This window comes from Scardinius erythrophthalmus (assembly GCF_964197995.2).
Source record: "Scardinius erythrophthalmus genome assembly, chromosome: 20".
In the NCBI taxonomy this organism is placed as follows: Eukaryota; Metazoa; Chordata; class Actinopteri; order Cypriniformes; family Leuciscidae; genus Scardinius; species Scardinius erythrophthalmus.
The window spans coordinates 28,312,350-28,331,438 of NC_138240.1; the positions used below are offsets into that span (position 1 = coordinate 28,312,350).

Below are 19,089 nucleotides of genomic sequence, written 5' to 3' on the forward strand. Positions count from 1 at the left end.
GCTCGGGGAGCACCAAAACTGGATGGAATACCCTTCTGCTCTACAGTTCAAAGAACCTAAGACACATTTGGCAGAAGTCGCTATGCTCCCAAATGAGCTGAGAGAGGCATCAGGAGTTTTACGGCTGAAGCCTGAGGATGAAGGCTTTGACCACTTAAGATGACATTGGTCCATTAAGATGATACTGGTTGCCTGACAGTGCACAGATCAGAGAATATCTAGATCCTAAGTCAGAGTGTGAGAATCCTTCTGTGCCTTCGACTCAATATGATGAGGGACCAAACATACACCATGGGGGGCACAACCCAACCTGTTGTAACCACAGCTTTGTAATCGCCTGGACTAAGGCAAAACTCCAATGCTCCAAAGGGGAAATTTCGCAGACCACAAGCAATAATTTTGCTGTTCAAAATGCACAGTTTGACTGTTGTCGTCCGAAACGTAGAACACAGAGGATGAGATAATGTTCAGTTTGGCTCAATTTGAAACCTTGAAAAATGCTGTTTAAAAACATTTTAGATGGAGTATAGCAAGTCACACAGCAGGTCAGCTTCCCTAAAGTATATGAGCAGAGATGTTTACGACTCAACAGTAGGATTGTGTGGCTCTGGTATGTTTAAGTCTTTTGAATAAGGAAAAGTTGTGTTCTTACTATCCATAAGCCTCCAGTTGAGTAATGGGTCATAGACAAAGGCCTCCAGCACAGCCATGACACTGTCCCTGTGTTCACGCAGTACCTCCATCACCGTGTGACATGTAATACGGTAGTTACCATCCAGTCCAGTCACCTAAGAAGAAACATGATCTGTTATTCAGCCAGAGAGATAGGGAATGTCAATCATGCAAAATGGACAATGCAGGGGTTATTTTAAGTGGATATCTGAGGCTTAGCATAGACATCTGTGGATGTTTCTAAGGCCATGGGCCCTATCATACACCTGGTGCAATGCAGCGTCTGGCGCGACGCAAGTGTCTTTTGCTACTTTCAGCCCGACACAGTTATCATTTTCACGTCCTGCGCCACGTTGTTTAAATAGCAAATGTAGGCAACTGATTTTTTTTTTGTTATTTAAAGAGCGCATTAGTAATGTGCACCTATAGGCAGATCCACAACGTGTATACACTCTGCTTATTACACACACAGGGACGTGCAGCAGCACACAAAATAGCTAAATACTAAAAATAACCTTTGATCTTTGAATATTTAGTTCTCAAAGTTTCTGGTACATCTTCAAAATATTTTGTTACACCTACACCTCTTACTCACACTGATTTTGCCCCCCCCCCCACAGCACCGAGACAGCACTTCTTAGGGTTGTCAATTATCTACTTATGGCCACTGACTCCGGCTCCACCAGTATTCTAATTCTTCTAAACATTTCCTCTGCATTCAACACAATCTCTTACAGTATTCTCATCTCACAACTCTCTGCTTTTGGTATTTTCTGCCCTATCCTGGTTCACCTCCTACCTGTCTGGTCGCCAGCATTACATCTCTATCCGCCAGGCTAAGTCCACTACTGCCTCTGTCCCACATGGTGTTCCCCAGGGTTCTGTTCTTGGGCCTTTACTCTTCATCATCTACATGCTCCCATTAGGCAACATCATCCATCATCATGGCTTTAAATTCCATTGCTACGCAGATGACACCCAACTATACATCCGTCCTCAACGCAATGCTCCTTTCCCCACAAATTCTATATCAGCTTGTATTGATGATATAAATGCTTGGATGACCAGTAATTTTCTCAAACTCAACACTGATAAAACAGATCTACTTCTTATTGGTTCAACTCAAATTACATCCCGTTTCTGTGCTGACAATGTTAATATTGCTGGAGTTTTGGTTCAACCTTCCACCACTGTCAAAAACCTTGGTATAATCTTTGATTCCTCTTTCCTTCCTTCCACACTTCTCAGCGCTCACTAAGTGCCTTCTTTCACCTTCGTAATATCACGCACTTATGACCATTTCTGAGTATCAGCGATGCTGAGACCCTAGTTCATGCTTTCATCACTTCACGGCTTGACTACTGCAATTCTGTTTTCTATGGCTTACCCAATTCATCAATAAATAAGATCCAATATATTCAGAACTCCGCAGCTAGGGTCCTCACATACACAAAAAATCTTCCCACAATACTCTGATTTTACACAGACTTTACTGTGTCTATCCATTCACTTTCATATTCAATACAAGATACTCCTTATCACATTCAAAGCACTTCATGTTCTTGCCCCCAACTTTATTTCTGATCTCATCCATACCTATTCCACACTTAGATCTTCCGATACCGGTCTGTTGATGATCCATTGGCACAAAGAAGGGCTTTTTGTACTGCTGCCCCAACTCTTTGGAATTCTATTCCCCAACACATCCCCGACCTTTCATCATTACATGATTTCAAAACCCACCTTAAAACATATCTTTTTGCTACTTGTTTCCCTGACTCTATGATCTGATTTTGATGTATCTGTACCTCTATCTAGGGCTGCACGATATGAGGAAAAGCTGCGATGTGTGATAACATTGTTTAATATTGCGATGACGATATGACTTGCGATAAATATTCAAATGTGAATGTTAGCTATACTGTTCCCATGTCTTAGTGCTTTAATAGGTTCTTTGCATGATAGGTCAAACGTTTACCTGCCTGGTTCAGATTACACGATTTTAGCTCGATTTGGCACGATACGTTTGACGTAGGGTGTTGTGGGGATTCGTAAATGACAACGGGCGTTGGGACGCAAGATTCGATCGCATCATCTCGTATAGTGTGTCATAGTGGGCGACAACCTACGTCGCGTCTGCGATGCTTCACGACATCACGCCAGAAATTTACGGTCCTCCACGACGGGTTCCGTCAAGAGTGAGTGAGTATGTGAGCGAGAGTGTGTGCGCGTGCGAGTGTGTGTGTGTGTGCGAGTGAGTGAGTGAGCGAGGGACTCAGTGTGTGTGTGTGTGTGTGTGTGTGTGTGTGTGTGTGTGCGAGTGCCCTTGTTTATATTACACTGTGGGGACCAAATGTCCCCATAAGAATAGTAAAACCTGAGATCACCTACATTGTGGGGACCAGCCAGCGGTCCCCACTTTTCAAAAGGCTTATAAATCACACAGGATGAGTTGTTTTGAGAAAGTAAAAATGCAGAATGTTTCCTGTGATGGGTAGGTTTAGGGGTAGGGTTAGTGTAAGGGGATAGAATATACAGTTTGTACGGTATAAAAACCATTACGTCTATGGAGAGTCCCCACAAAGATAGTGAACCAGACATGTGTGTGTGTGCGAGTGTGCGCAAGTGAGTGAGTGAGCGAGGGACTCAGTGTGTGTGTGTGTGTGCGCGAGTGAGTGAGCGAGCGAGGGACTCAGTGTGTGTGTGTGTGTGTGTGTGTGTGTGTGCGCACAAGTGAGCGTGTGTGTGTGTGCGTGCGAGTGAATGTGTGCGTGTAACGGCACGCGATGACTGGTCGGAAAGCAATGTGTAGTCTGACATGTTTCTTGTCCACAACAGGACAAGATTTTAGGAGTCAAAATCGTGTAATCTGACACCGTGACTATCGTAACAGACACAAAAATCTTGTAATCTGAACCAGGCATTATTCATTGTGTCGGTTGCGATGTGTTCATCGCGTGAGTTCATATCGCGATGACGATGAAAATTCGATGTATCGTTCAGCCCTACCTCTATCTATTATGTTATTCATCTCAGTTTATTTGTATCGTTTCTATGTCATGTTTATTTGTACTTTATTGTAAAGTGATCTTGAGTTTTCTGAAAGGTGCTATATAAAATAAACGTATTATTATTATAAATAAAAGGATTACAATGTAAAAGATTAATATTGTGTACATAAAGATATGGTGGAATCCGGCTTGTCCCGTAGGTGGTCTGCTTGTGCGCTTTAACCTCGCGCACGAGCTGATCCGTTTCCTCTCTGCAGAAGCGTTTAGTCTTTTCGCTTGCAAATTCCGGCATGTAAAAAGCAAGCCTTTACGTAGCGTAAGCGCAACTGGCTTTTAAAGGGAATGGGAGATGGGACTCTGATTGGTTTATTGCACATTACGTCCAAAACACACCCATTACTCATTAAAAGAATAGGGACAACTCTTTTAGACCAAGCACTGGGCACGCCAACCATTTTTCCCATCGTTAAACTAGAAAAAATGGATTCGGACATGCCCTAAGTGCGCTTATGCCATGCGATTTAGACTATGCGCTTAGATCATTAAAAAAGGGCCCCATCTTTTGATGAAATACTAGAATATGTGTGTTTTATGTAGGGATGGCGAAAACTAAACATTTTCTTGACCGACCACCGAGCCTCATTAGCCGGTTGAAACCGGTTAACCGATTAGTTTAAAATATGCTACGCTATTTGAAATAACAGCCATTTCGAGCCGCGTCTGCAATTTCGCAACTCTGTCGCATCTCTCTGCCGCTCTGCCTCCCGCTCTCACACACAAGCCCCCGCGCCGCCCTTCCACTCACGTCACTTTTTTAAAAAATCCCCAACAGCGCAGAAAAGGACAGCCCCGAAGAGACGCCGCTTTAGTTTGAGGCACTAGCGGCGCCAGGATTTTGATTGTAGGTGGGCCTCCAGAAAACTGAAGGCCAGTTAAAATAAGCCAAAAAAAAAAAACGGTTCCCCTTTATCTCCGTTTCAGCGTATTTTAAAATTATAGGCCTATTATTTTTAGTTTATTAACAGAAACAACAGCTGTAAAGATGAAGTTGACGATCGCCATCTCCGTAGTGAACACGCCTATAGAGAGAAATGCACATCATGGATTAATCAGAGAGTAGCCTATTTATTTTCGTTTTAAATTGTTAAAAAGACAAGCTTTCTTAAGATATATTTCATGTGAGGCATACGCTGAGTTTAGTTAAGTTAGGATGAGATGCGCTCCTGTTCACGAGCAATTCAAGTGACCGCGCGGGCGCCTCCATGATTATATTGATCTATATTGATACTTCTTATTTATTAAATCCAGGCAATTGGTTGATAAAAAAATTATTAAAATTAAGATACAATTTATACAAAACGAAATTCACTTAAAAAAAGGCTTTCTACAAAACAAAACTTAATGAAGTGTTCAAAATCATGTCTGACCCACATCTCTCGATATATTGTGCATCCTATCTTACTTGTGCGGTTCACTTTTCATAATCAACATAGATGAAAAGATAACATAATATTTTAACAAATATGAAACTAAATGAGCTTATTTAATGGCTACAACACATATAGTAGGCCTACAGACTCTCTATTTGTACAAATTGCTGCACATTCATTTTATTCTGAATTTTGAACGCATAAGTTGAAAGGCATTTGTTTGTGCATGCATAGTAAACAATATCTGCAACATTTATCAAGTTCATTGATAATTATGCATGCATTTATTAATTATTATCTTAATGACTAATGTAACAAGGACGAAGCATGTAAACTGCGTTGTTTGTTTAGAATGGAATGGATCGCAAATAGATCCGAATGAAGAAACTTACAAAACCATAGTAGAAAATGGGTGGGCCCGGACCTAAAAACAATGGTAGCGCCGCGGCTGGTTTGAGGTAGTGCTGCCCTGGCTCTAACCTCGAGTGTTTTAGCCTGTAGCCTTTACTTTTTGCAAACCTTGTGAGCGCGCGAACCCAAACGCTGTGACCTCGCGCCAAATGTTTTTATTGGTTTATTAAGTAGGCTACAAAAGGGCGAGTTATGAAAAAATTGAGTGTGAGGGATTTGTTCACTTCACACAAAAAGATATTGGAATGAGATGGCTAACTGTAATAGCATTTAGTCCACTGTCTATAATAGCCTAATTTAGAGTTCACTTTTTTTTCTTTTTTTTTACAGACTACCGACAACTTTGATCGGTTAACGTTGATACGGTCAACCATCGGTCAAACGGTCATCGGTTAACATCCCTAGTTTTATGTACCGCTGTATAATGGCAACTGCTGAATCTCCAACATCACGGTAAATTGAATTGTATTTTGCCTTAGTTGTGAATATGTGTTTGCAGTCTAAATTAAATGTACCACAAAATAATGACAAGAAAACACGTTTTCTATTGGTTGTCCTTGAAGGCTGCAAGGAAAAACAAACAGTGCAACCAGTGTAGTCTTCTCCCCCCTTATTAGAGTCAATGGTTATATTTGATGTGATTGCTGTCGTGGAGAGAAGGAGAATTACTTTAGGGAATTTTAGGTAGAGCTTCAGGTGTGCCCTGCTTATATTTCATGTAAAATAATTATAACGTATCGGCTTCTATGACTCTTATATGATCATAAATTTGTGCCATATGTTTTTTAATACATAGTTTGGTGTGGAGTTTTGGTACCTCAGCTTGTAATTGAGGTGTAAAAGTTTTATGCTCCCTCATTTGCAGCAATAAACACTGACTTTAAATGAGTAACCCTTCTGATTTAAACCCTTCTGATTAAAGAATCGTACAAAATTAGTGCTGAATGAATTTTATAGTGATTTTGATCAAAATTAACAGGCATGAAAAGTAGCTAGTAAAGACAAGGTGAAAAAGCTTTTAGAGCTTTAACACTCCAAATACACTCACATATAAATGACCATCTTACCTCCATGGCATTGGTCAACATCCGGGTTAATCTGAAAGGTATTTTCTCAGGGAATTTTTCTCTGGTCATTGCAACCTTAAGATATAAAACAACATTTCAGTTATGAATGAACAAAACCACTGTATGTTGGTTATTTGTTGTAGCTTCTAAGAAAAACTACCTCAAAACAATCCCCAAAATCGATATGCAGTATCTTTCCACTGAGCCTGTCCAACATTAGATTGGAAGGATGTCTGTGGTTGGAGGGAAAAAAACATTATTCATAATATAATAAAAAATGAATAAACTACTGTGATAAATGCTGATAAAATGCAATAATTTTTGTTCAGTTTGTACCTGTCCCCAAGCCCTAAGATATAACCAACCATGGACATGACAGCTAGTGAACGGGTGTAGTTGGTCCTCCTGTCGAACCAAACCTGTATAAAGAGGAAGCTATGTAAACCCATTTTTCATTTTGTAAATTAAAATAATACAATAATGCATAAATAACTGATAGTATCTTGTAGATACAATGGTATAAATTTCACTACTAGAAGGAGGGAAAAAGTATGCACATCCAAATTATCTCCAAATTATTATCAAAACAAAACATATGAAAATAAACGAGGAAAATCTGCACACAGTTGAACTATTCCCTTTATTTGTAAAAAAAAAAAAAAAAAAAAAAAAAAAAAAACAGCACCATTTCAGATTTCCTTGTTTATTTTCATAATTTTCACCACTCAGTATAATGCTGAATCTTTTGATTAAATGCCTAGGTCAAATTTCACACCAAAATCAAACAAAACTTAACTATATTTTACAAATAGTAAGTAAATCCTAATGTTACATCAAATAAATCTCATTTTCACTATTGTAATACGTTAAATACATTAAAATAATCATAGCTGGACACAGCACATTTTTTCACAATACAAATTTTCTGTATTACATTTAATTGTAAAACAATTAAATGCTTATAACTGGTACTAAAATAGGCTTCATGTTGTTTATGCACAATTTATAGATATTTCCTAATTTCTATTTCATATTTTGGGGGTGTAATATGACCCAGACATGTTTTTGACAGATTTCAGGCAATTTACTTCACTGCATGGTCACTGCATGTATATTCCAGGGCACTTCATCAAGTCATTGCTCTATTCAGTAGTGCAACCCTCTACAGATACATTGGCAAAAGAATGGCCATTGGCTAGTACTTTTTTTTTAACCAATATAATTTTTTCAAAGTATTTTTTAAACTTGCAATGTAAATACATCTAAATGCTGCCTTAGATGCACTGCAGAAGTGGCACAGAAGCAGGAAAAGTGGATTTTGTTCACAATGATTTCATTTGATTGGTAACATCCTATAGTTCCTTATTATTCTAATTGAATTTAATGATTAAATGCAAGAATTTGACATAATAGATGATGCATACATCTAATAAAAAGATTGCCACTATAAAGGTAAAAATCCCCTGGAAATCGGGTTTAGGGTGTACGTAGTGAAAAAGTTCATTTCTTTCACTGCTGTAAACAAACCACCACACAAAATATGCAGAATATGAAAAGCTTTTGGGAGTAAGCTATCCACAATCAGCACAAAAACACACTCAGCAAAATATTGCCTAATTATCGATATTATCATACAAAATCTCAGAAAATATTGAGATAAAGTATTTTTTTTGTCAAAATCTCACACCCCCAATTCCTGCTTTATTTAAATTTAAATGTGCTTATACATTCCTTCCCATCAGACGCTCAGTAATGTTCTAGTGTAGGTGCCCTAAGCAGTCATGGAACAAAACATGCAGTGAAAATATATCTGTACTAAAATCTTGCCACATGTCACAATGTAGAGGGGCTGCAGAAAGAGTTTAGTATGAAGTGACTGGAATGGACTCTGATCACAGCTAATATGACCACATGCCTAATATACAACACAACAGTTTTTTTTATGAGAAGGAGAGAAGATAATGAATGCGAACCTCTGAACTGGGACTCTTAAGCCAGAGCAGTTTGGCCAGGTCGTCTCCTGCTGTATTGTTCACAGCATGCTCAAACACCTCCACCTTCTCCATGAGAGTCAAGTGATCATAGTCAGGGGCCATCTAACATAAATGACACAGTTTTAGTTGTTCAATGAAGTTAAGTAATTTCGGAGATCAGTTTTACTTCAGTTCTTCACTTCTTCCTGCTTTATCCGCATAATGCAGCCCTTTTATTTGGTCCACTTTACAGAGTGGCATAGTGTCTAAAGCTCATGGTTTGTAACCAGAGAGCATGTTGGCTCTAGCCAAGAGTTAGCATTTATGTCCTCATTTAAAGAATGTAACTCCACATTACTTCACAGGGAATTGTCCCTGTAATAATTGCCCCCAGTTTATTTTGGATAAAAGGGTGCACTTCATGACTTGCTTATTTTATTTCATACCTCACTAGCCATGTTTCCATCTAAGGATTATATAAAAAAAAAGGTTTAGCGCTTCAAAATGGTTACCGATGTCGAACATAATATTTTACTATGGCACATACATTTTATATAGGTGCTTCAAATATGGCAACAATTTTTATTTTGTAAAGAAAAGGGGCTTTATCACAAATAAATGTGGTGTCACATCAGGAAGCTGTATTTGCTATGCTTAAGACATGTTACCCTAAGCATAATGCGGTGTTCAATGTTGAGTAGGATCTTCTTCTTCTCTCGGTAGTCTCGAATCAGTGCATGCAGCGTGTCACAGTGAGGAACCCAGCCGATCAGACCAGAGTTGGTGGAAAGTGGGATCACAGCATAGCGCTGAATACTGTTAAAAGACACATTCATTAGAGGAAACATGAGCATTATATCATCATAACCTACCTATAGGGCTGGGTGACATTTTTTAATTAGTTCTGAAAAAACAATGCAAATAGACTACGCTTGACTAGTGAGTTCATACTCTGACTAGTGAGTATGAGCATTGTAGAGTCATCCACATATATAAGCACTCTTGGTAAATAAAGGGCTATGAGTTTGCCCTTTTAGACAAAAAAATCCAAGAACAAATAAATGTGAAATGTTGTTTCCCCTAAAATTGTGCTACAATTATTGGCACCCCTAGAAATTCTTAGGAGTAAAAATCTGAAGTATGTTTTCATTTATAATGTATGTTTTTATGTTCTTGTAAATGATTTCCTGTTTTACTGGGGAATAAATATAAGGCGATAAAAAGGCCAAATTCCTTTAGTCATCACTATGGGAAAGATCTGAGAAGATGATTTATAAGATGAAAGGCTGCACAAATTAGGAAATGGCTATAAAAAAATAAATAAAATAAAAATCACAACATCTATTTAAAAACAGATCCAAAATATAGTTTTTTGGAAATGCTTTGTTGTACACAGAGAGATAGCCATGTAGAAAAGTACCTCAACCCTACAGAGAAGCATGGTGGTGGATCTTTGATTTTGTGGGGCTATTTTTCAATCAAAGGTCCTAGACAACCTGTTAGGGTACATGCTATTATGGATTCAAAATGGTTTGAAAAATTCAATTAAGCTCTTGGGAAGTCGACACTTCATCCCAAAGTATACTTCGGCCATCCGCGTGACACAATTTTCATCATCAGGAGGGTTCGTGGACATCCGCACATCCTGTCCGCGTGCAGCCAAATTTTTGAGACCGCGCAGAATGGTGCACGTACAACAGCGCATGCGCAAGAAACACAGAAGAGACAGAAGAGTAACAACAAAAGTACTGCACATGTGTCGAAGTTGGCCATCCGCGTTCATCCGTGGTTGAGTGTACTTTGAAAGCTGTGCGGACACGACTGCAAGCGAGACGTGTCCAGATGCGGAAATTAAAAGGACACCTGGGCCTTTAATATAACAACTCTTAAAGCTGCATTCCGTAACTTTTTTGGGTTAAAAATTATCCAAAATAAATTGAGCAAGTACATAACCAGCCAGTGTTCAAAACTATCTGCTTGCCTTAGCGCGATTCAAAACGGTAAGCTTGTAATAATGTTTTTAGTTCCAGTGGTACTGGTGGATTTCCGCAGGAAATTCAAGCTATATTGTGTGTGAGGATGTTGGAGGTGGAGATTTATAGCCTTTTCTCACAGCACTTTATATAATTAAACTTGTCAATTTGATGGCGGATCCAGAAAGGTTCAAATGACAATCACCAGTGACAAATGGAGATTCACCCGTTGTAAATTGCAAAAAACTTCGGAATGGCAAAAAAAAAAAAAAAAAAAAGACTGCAACTGGGCCCCTGAGAAAACAAGGAAAAATATCAGATGGGCTTTTGAAAGGTGGCATGAACTCCATTGCAGAGGTTCAAAACGGACGCAGAGACGTTTTTTTTTTCTGCTGGACAGGTAAGACATAAGCGATCGTAAGACATAAGCGATCGTTAGATTTAATCAGTGCAATTTACTGCAATGCTTTTTTTTTCTTAGTTGGTCAGAACAAAAGTGGAAGTTATTTACTTGTTCAGATGACATTTTCCGGTGAAAATTCTTATGTTGGTCATACTTCCAAAAATTTGAATCTGTGATTCCGAATGACAGTATCCACACTGGTGCGGTGACTGACAGCCGCACATTCTCCTCAAAACATTGGATTCATCCGTGCAGTGCTGTGCCAAGGCACAACCCACATAAAGTTGATAATTCTGCGAATAACTGCAATTGCAGATTTCGAACAGAGATGGTGACAAAGAAGAAAAACTATGGACTGCAGCTTTAAGTTGTGACACATGCATACATTTTGTTTAAATTTAGTGCTGAAGTTGAGTAGCAAATATGGCCAAGACAAAAGAGCTCTCACAAAAGCTAAGAAAAAAGTTGTCAAAAAGGCTATGGCTATAAGAACATTCCAAGACATTAAAAGTTCCAAGAGACACAGTTGGCAGCATCATTTTCAGTGCTCTGGCTAACCAGTACGCACTGGTAGGCAGTACCGGCACTTCCATATGTTAAGCTGTGGTGTGCCCTCACATGTTCTTGAGTACTAGAGTGACGAGACCAAACTAAAACTTTGGACCCAAAGATAAAGAAATATGCCTGGTACAAAAAAAGGAATGGCTTATGACGATAAGAAAACCATTCCCAAGGTCAAACACGGAGGTGGGTCAGTCTTGTTATGGGGTGCTTTGCTGCTGCAGTTAGTGAAAATAGTTAACCATGCGACGAGCATCATAAATTCACTAAAGAATCATGACATTATGGCAATTTGTTTAATGTAGAATATGTACAAATTCATAGATGTAGGATGGCTGAGAAGATTATTGGTTCCCCCTGCCCAACCTTAAATTGCTCTATTATATTGCATTATTTTGGTTTCTTATATTATTTTTTTTATTTTTTATTTCTACTGTGTAATTTCCTATGTATGCCTGCACTATCATGTTTGTCTGCACTATGTCTGTACTTTCTTTTGCACTGGAATAGAAGCTCCTGTCACCAAGATAAATTCCTTGTGTGTAAATATACTTGGCAAATAAAGCTCACTCTGATTCTGATGTATGGGAGCCAGACATTTTGAAATGGACATGGGGGGAAGAGACTGGGAGGATGAAAGTGGGTGAGGACAAAGAGGATCCTGATGTGTTGTGTTAAGAAATTTTATGAGATTTGCTTGCCAGAACGGAACATGATAATAAACAGACATGCATAGACAGAATATCATGATGCGAAAACCTGATGAAAGAATTTAATTAAATCATAAATGAAGTGGAAAGTGAGGACCACCAATAGATATGAAAATAGACATGAAAGTTGCCCAAGAGTTGGAAAAGATGGCCAGACTAGGAATTACTTCGGCAGTGGAGGAAGCTACTCCTTGGGTGTCTGCCATGGCAGCTGCAGTCTGGTCCAGTATGGTCCAGTACACATTATATACATTGACCCCATGCATCTTAACAAGGCTCTCTTGAGGCCTCATCACCCATTAAAGACTTTAGAGCAAGTGATTGCTGATTTGCCACAAGCAAAGGTCTTCATTTAGCGTTCTAGATGCAAGATGTGGATTCTGGCAAATCCCACTGGAAGTGGAATCATTGAAACTCATGACAATTATGACCTCGTTCGGAAGATCATTTTTTTTACGAATAAGTTATTCAGAGATGCATGGAACAGCTCTTTTCTGGACAACCACATTAAATAGTCGTAGATGACATCTTGATCTGGGTTTCTTCTGTACATGAACACAACAAACTTCTTAAATGTGTGTCAGAGCCATCAATATGCAGCTGAACCTGACAAGATGAAGCTTCAGGGTCTCGGCCACCTTCTCACAGATAAAGGTGTAAAGCCCGACCCAAACAAAACCAAGGCCATCCACCAGATGCCTGATCCAGAGGGCAAACATGGTTTGCAGAGGTTTCTTGGCATGACCAATTATCTCTCAAAATTCATTCATCGTTAAAGTGAAATAACATCTCTCCTCCGTCAGCCTCTGCGTCAAGATGCGGAATGGTGCGGGACAACAACATTGCTGCTGTGGACAAGCACAAATTACATCTGATAAGCCCACCTGTCCTAACTGGGAGGACGAAAGTGGGTGTTCTTGTATTCTTGGAGGCGACATACACACAAAGTTTATATAACGACTCCTCTATTATTGGGCACATCTAAAGTTTATTTGAGGTTATAAAGAGTAAACAATTCTCTCTAAAAAAAACTTTTTGGGGGGTTGAATATTTTTGATATGTTATGTTTAGAACCAATTAATTTTTTTATTTTTCATTTGAACTAAGTAACTCAAGTTTACATTCTCAGATTCCCTCAAATGTGTATGAATAAACATTCTATGATGGTTTACTGGTGACTTAGTGTTTTCATACAATTTTGTTCACAAAACCAGAATGTCTTGTCAAGGGGTTCAATAATTTTGATTGCAAGCATATAAAAAAAAAAAAAAAAAAAAACATAGTTGAAAAAAAGAAGAAGATTTAGTGAATATTGTAAATAAAAGACCAAACCAACAAATCGAAAGCGAACAAGTTTTGCTCATATTTTCCAAAGGTGATACCAGTTCTGCTCAGTGGGGAGCACTGTTGCCCCACAGAAAGAAGGTCCTCAATTTGAGTACCAGCTGAGCAAGAAGTCTATGTGCAGTTTTGCATGTTCCCTCCGTGTTAGCATGGGTTTCCTCGGGGTGCTCTCGTTTCCCCCACAATACAAGTGGACTGGATATACTAAATTTCCCACAGGAGTGAGTGTGTGTATGTGTGTGTGTGTGTGTGTGTGTGTGTTCGTGTGACTGCATCCTAGTACTGGGGTTGCATGAGTTAGTGCACTGCACACCCAGTGCTGGGTTGTGTCGGGAAGGACATCTGGTGTACAACCTGTTCCAAATAAATATGTGGGTGATCTATGTGGTCACCGTGGTGACCCTTAAAGGGAGCAGCCAAAAGTGAGAGAAAGACTGTAATGCCATATCGGATTAAAAACTTTAAAACATTAACATTAGTAAATTCAGGTCAGGTCATTTGTAGGAATCTTTTAAAACTGGCCACTTCATGGAATCAATGCAAAAGATGTTCACTTAAGTCCTTGCGCGGGATTTTTTATTAAAATATTTTAGTGAAAATATGCAGTTGCTCTCACAAGTTTGAATACTTGTTGCAGAATCTGCAAGCTGTTTTGTCATTTAAAAAAAAAAAATGGGGTCATAACTTTTTATTTTATTTAGTACCACCATAAATAAGCCATTTCATATAACATATGTTTACATATATTCCACAAGACCAAATAATAGCTGAAGTTACACAAACTACCCAGTTCAAAAATGTACATTGCCTTGGTTTCTTTTATTATGGTGTGCAGCTGCCTCGATGATCAATGATTGTGTGCATGAGTAGTAAAGCTGCCCACTATCTGAAGCCTGTATTGGCTATTTGATGATGAGATACAGCTTTTCATTCTTAGGACAATTGAGGGACTTTTACACAACTACTACAAAATGTGAACATTTTGCATTAAATGTGCTAAATGGTGGCCGATATATAATACTGCAAATCGGTCGACTACTAATTTATACTGTATCACACTTCTTGCATCAAACATTCTGAATCTACTTGACAACGTCAATTGGTGATTCCACTAATCAAAAACCAAAATTATCTTTTTAAGCCATTTCAGAGAAAATACATAAAGTGAGATAATCAATTAAGATCAATATCAATATATTATTTGCTTTAGCTATGTCTTATTTGCCTGATGTAATTTGTTTTAAAGAATTACACTGTCTGAGATGTTCTGATGCATGAATGCGAGAGGCTTGCCTTAGATTCTTGCGTAAGGAGGCTGGGTCATTAGCCAGTAGAGTGTTCACTAAGCCAAAAAGCTGCATGACCCTCTCGTCTTGCCGTAGATCTTCATGGCCCTTCAGCAGGAACATGAACTCATGACCGTTGCTACCTGCAGGGTGCAGAGGAGAACAGAGAAAGATTTTGTCTCTCCATATCAAACCCAACTCCAACTTCAAATTTACAACCGCATGTGTATGAAAAAAACAAAACAAACAACCCCTCATACATCATGGCTCATGTATCTTTACTTTGCTTTAATTTTTAGGGCACAGGCCCAAAGGGCGAAGGCCCTATTGTTTCCGGAAGGATTATTATATATATTTTTTTGCCTTTTTGCCACTTTTGGGGCCCTTAACATGCTCAAAAACTCTTGAAATTTTGCACACACGTCAGAACCTGCGGCCGGACTGAAGCTGGCGTGGCAGGGGGGCTCGACAGCGCCCCCCTGGAATGGTGTCCGAAAACTTGGTCCATAAATCAAACAAGCTTGCATGTAATAATATGAAACTCAGTACACATATAGATCCCATTGGGCCGAACAACTTTCGTGCTCTAAGTTTTACACCAGCCCAACAGGAAGTCGGTTATTATACGTTGTTTGGAAAACGCATACAATGGAATGTGAAATACTCCTCCTAGGGAATTCATCCGATCGCCAGCAAACTCGGTGTGAATGAAGTCAAGACATTGAGGATGAATTCTTGCGAACGGATTGTTGATATCTCGAACGGTTTGACTGTGGCGAGGAAACGAATTGATGGCGAATAATGGGACCCAGGAAGTGTGTTATAACTTCTGCATACATTAACTGATCTTGATGAAACTTCAGCAGTGTGTTCGTTGTAAGAGGCCGATCACATGGATGTGACTATTGTGAGTCAAAGTTATAGCGCCACCAACTGGCAGCAGGAAGTGTGTCACTTTCTAAATGCTTTTGACAAAAGTGGGGGGGTTAATTTTATGTACAGTCACAAAAATCAGTACGCATATTGGTCTCATCGAGTCAGACAATTTTCTAATTTACACTCATTAGCTCCGAGCATCAGAAAGTCAGATATTTTGGTTTGAATGTCGATTTCTTTGCAAAATCAGCCTCTGAATTTGTACCCACTTCTCTTAAGTGGTTTATTTTATTCCCACCAAACTTTTTCAACATGATGAAAATACATTAAAGATGGTAAATTGTAAACAGATAATAAATATCTCAGCAGTTTTGCTATGGCGAGGGATTAATGTCAAAAAAGGAAACACTATAAGCCTCATATCTTCTAAAAATTCTATATAAAATTATACAAATATCAGAACTAAACCCATTTTATTCTTTTTTTTTTCAATTTAATTGTTTAAGTTTAAAAACATCCAGAATGTTTTTTTAGTCCAAAAATAAATAAATTATGTCATTCATAGTGCTATACTGCCCTCTTGTGTTCAAAATCAGGTAGGCCTATTGAATCTATATAAAAATATACTAGGTATGTGACGGTGAGAATATTTTAACACCAGTTAATCAACGTGTGACACCGCTAGGGGCTTTTGAATCGCTAACTTAAAAACTAAAGTAAAATATGTTTGTCCGCACTGACATGGATAATGGTGCAGAGCAGAGCGAGTGTTTTCAATGAATTCCTATGGAAGTAGGAATGAACTAAACTTTGCCTCTGTTCTGCTCGTTCATCGCCGTGGACGGCTGGACTGGCGTGAAGTGCAGGCTCGTTCACCGTTATGAATGCCCATGCAGCCGTGAGCATTTAAGTTTAATTTTAAAATTAGCGCCATTTCGGTGTCACATTCACCGTCTGTCTTCGTCCTGTTCACTACAGTTCCCAGAATCCTCCTTGTCTCCACACCTGAACTCACTCCCTCAATTACCCACCTGTTCATCGTTATCATCATCTGCATCACCTGTCTTGTGTTCATCTGTGTGTGTATTTAAGTTCCTGGTCTTCACTCGTCTTTGGTCGGTTATTGTTTGTGCACCAGCACACTGTTTCTTGTTTGTTTTGAGTTACCTCCTGTTAAATAAACCTTTGTTATTTTGGTACTTCGCTTGGCTTGTCTCCTTCCTCACCCGGACCCAGACAGAATAACCGACCCACATCATGAGCTGGGAGCTCACTGGATAGATCGCGGCTTAGGCTCGGGATAGCCGCGATCTGTTGCATCACGCCATTCCAGCCGAGCCTGCACTTCACCCCAGTGCAGCCGTGCCTGCACTTCACTTCACGCCAGTCCAGCCGAGCCTGCACTTCACGCCAGTCCAGCCGAGCCTGCACTTCACGCCAGTCCAGCCGAGCCTGCACTTCACGCCAGTCCAGCCGGGCCTGCACTTCACGCCAGTCCAGCCGAGCCTGCACTTCATGTCAGTCCGGCCGAGCCTGCACTTGTCGCCAGTCCAGCCGAGCCCGCAATTCATGCCAGATCTGCCGAAGCTAAGGCAGTTCGCGTCATGCCCGCCGCGCCTGAGATTGAGAGCGTCATGCCCGCTGAGCCTGAGCCGGTTGTTGGCCCAGAGAGGCCAGATCCGGTTCCGAGTCCGGTTCCGAGTCCAGCCGAGCCCGCACTTCACGCCAGATCTGCCGAAGACAAGGCAGTTCGCGTCATGCCCGCCGAGCCTGAGACAGTTGTTGGCCCGGAGAGGCCGGATCCAGTTCCGAGTCCTGTCCCGAATCCTGTCCCGAGTCCTGTTCCGAGTCCAGTTCTGAGTCCAGTTCCGGGTCTTGTTCCGAGTCGGGTGTCGGCTGCCCGGTCGAGCAAGAGCCAGAGCCAGTCTTCCCAAAGGCGTTTTCACCGCTGGTCCTGTCCAGCTCTGAGCCCTCTTCGCGGCTGGTCCTGTTCAGCCCAGAGCCGGCTTCATCACTGGTCCTGTCCAGCCCAGAGCCGCTTTCGCCCCCTGCCTCTTCCTGTCCAGTGTTAAAACCCGGGACTTTCCCCAAGTATTTTTTTTGGGGGGGGGCCATAGAGCTCCGTCCTGGCCACTCAGAGGGGCCACGGTCACCCGAGGTGCTTCTCCGCCATGGCCACCCGAAGGGGCTTCTCCGCCATGGCCATCCGAAGGGTCCGCACCGCCATGGCCACCTGAAGGGTCCGCACCTGGTCTTTAAGTTCCTGGTCTTCACTCGTCTTTGGTCGGTTATTGTTTGTGCACCAGCACACTGTTTCTTGTTTGTTTTGAGTTACCTCCTGTTAAATAAACCTTTGTTATTTTGGTACTTCGCTTGGCTTGTCTCCTTCCTCACCCAGACCCTGACATTCGGGGGCAGATTGCTTGAATTTATTTTACAAAAGCACAATGTTTTGTTTTATTTCGACTGTACACAAATATGTTAACCCTTTGCAGTTTGAATGATGTTAGGGTTAGGGTTATATACATATATATATATTTTTTTTGTAAGTGACAAGACAGATAATATTACTTATCTGATATATATATATATATATATATATATATATATATATATATATATATATATATATATATATATATATATATATATATATATATATATATATAAATATAGCTGCGAGCAGCGATGGAGGGCCCAAGCCGGTGAAACCGCCACCCCGGTGCCTTTAGTGTAACTAAAGGCACCAGGGTGGCGGTGCCAGCAGCTTGGGCCCGCAATCGCTGCTCGCAGCTATATTTTGTTTTATTTTTGCATTGAAATGTTACAAATTAAATTCACTTATATTAAACAGGCAGTTTGGTGAGATATGCTGTCAGACAAACTGACAGTATAGTTGGCCATTGCTCAGAGCAAGCCATGAGCCTGATCAGGTGTAAAACTGTGCATTTGTCTTTTGTTGATAATTTTCTTTGCCCCTAGTCTTAATCAAATTTACAGCCTATGCAAAACTGCAATTTTTTATTTGTCTCTTACCCATGATGGTGAGTTTGCGTGGCCGCTGTTTGGAGGTGATAACCTGCAGTGAGGGAGCAATGGACTGGATACGTATTATTGGCTGATTGGGGTCATATGTTCCGGGCACAGCCAACTCCAGATCACGACACATAAGCAGTTTAGGTGAGACGTACTGAAGCTCTAGGGAAGTGAGCTGTGGACAAGGCAATATGCAATAATGTTTCACAATTTAACACTTTTATAAACAAACATAATTATATTCTGGCAGAAGTAATAGGTTAATTTAAAAGTACACCTCTTTTATACGATTTCACATCTGACATCTTATCAACACTGTCAGATATACATGATAGA

General features: G+C 40.1%; 1 protein-coding gene across 1 annotated transcript in view; it reads right to left on the minus strand.

Annotated features, from left to right (window-relative positions):
- Nucleotides 1–19,089, minus strand: part of mtor (mechanistic target of rapamycin kinase) — a 253,459-nt gene that overhangs the window by 31,092 nt on the left and 203,278 nt on the right. Inside the window, exons 46-53 of the mRNA XM_081349573.1 lie at nt 18,754–18,928; nt 14,849–14,984; nt 9,233–9,380; nt 8,565–8,687; nt 6,928–7,010; nt 6,752–6,824; nt 6,592–6,666; nt 653–788 (exon numbers count right to left, since the gene is read on the minus strand). Of these exons, the coding sequence (XP_081205699.1) occupies nt 653–788; nt 6,592–6,666; nt 6,752–6,824; nt 6,928–7,010; nt 8,565–8,687; nt 9,233–9,380; nt 14,849–14,984; nt 18,754–18,928 (949 nt within the window). The remainder of the gene's footprint in view (nt 1–652; nt 789–6,591; nt 6,667–6,751; nt 6,825–6,927; nt 7,011–8,564; nt 8,688–9,232; nt 9,381–14,848; nt 14,985–18,753; nt 18,929–19,089) is intronic.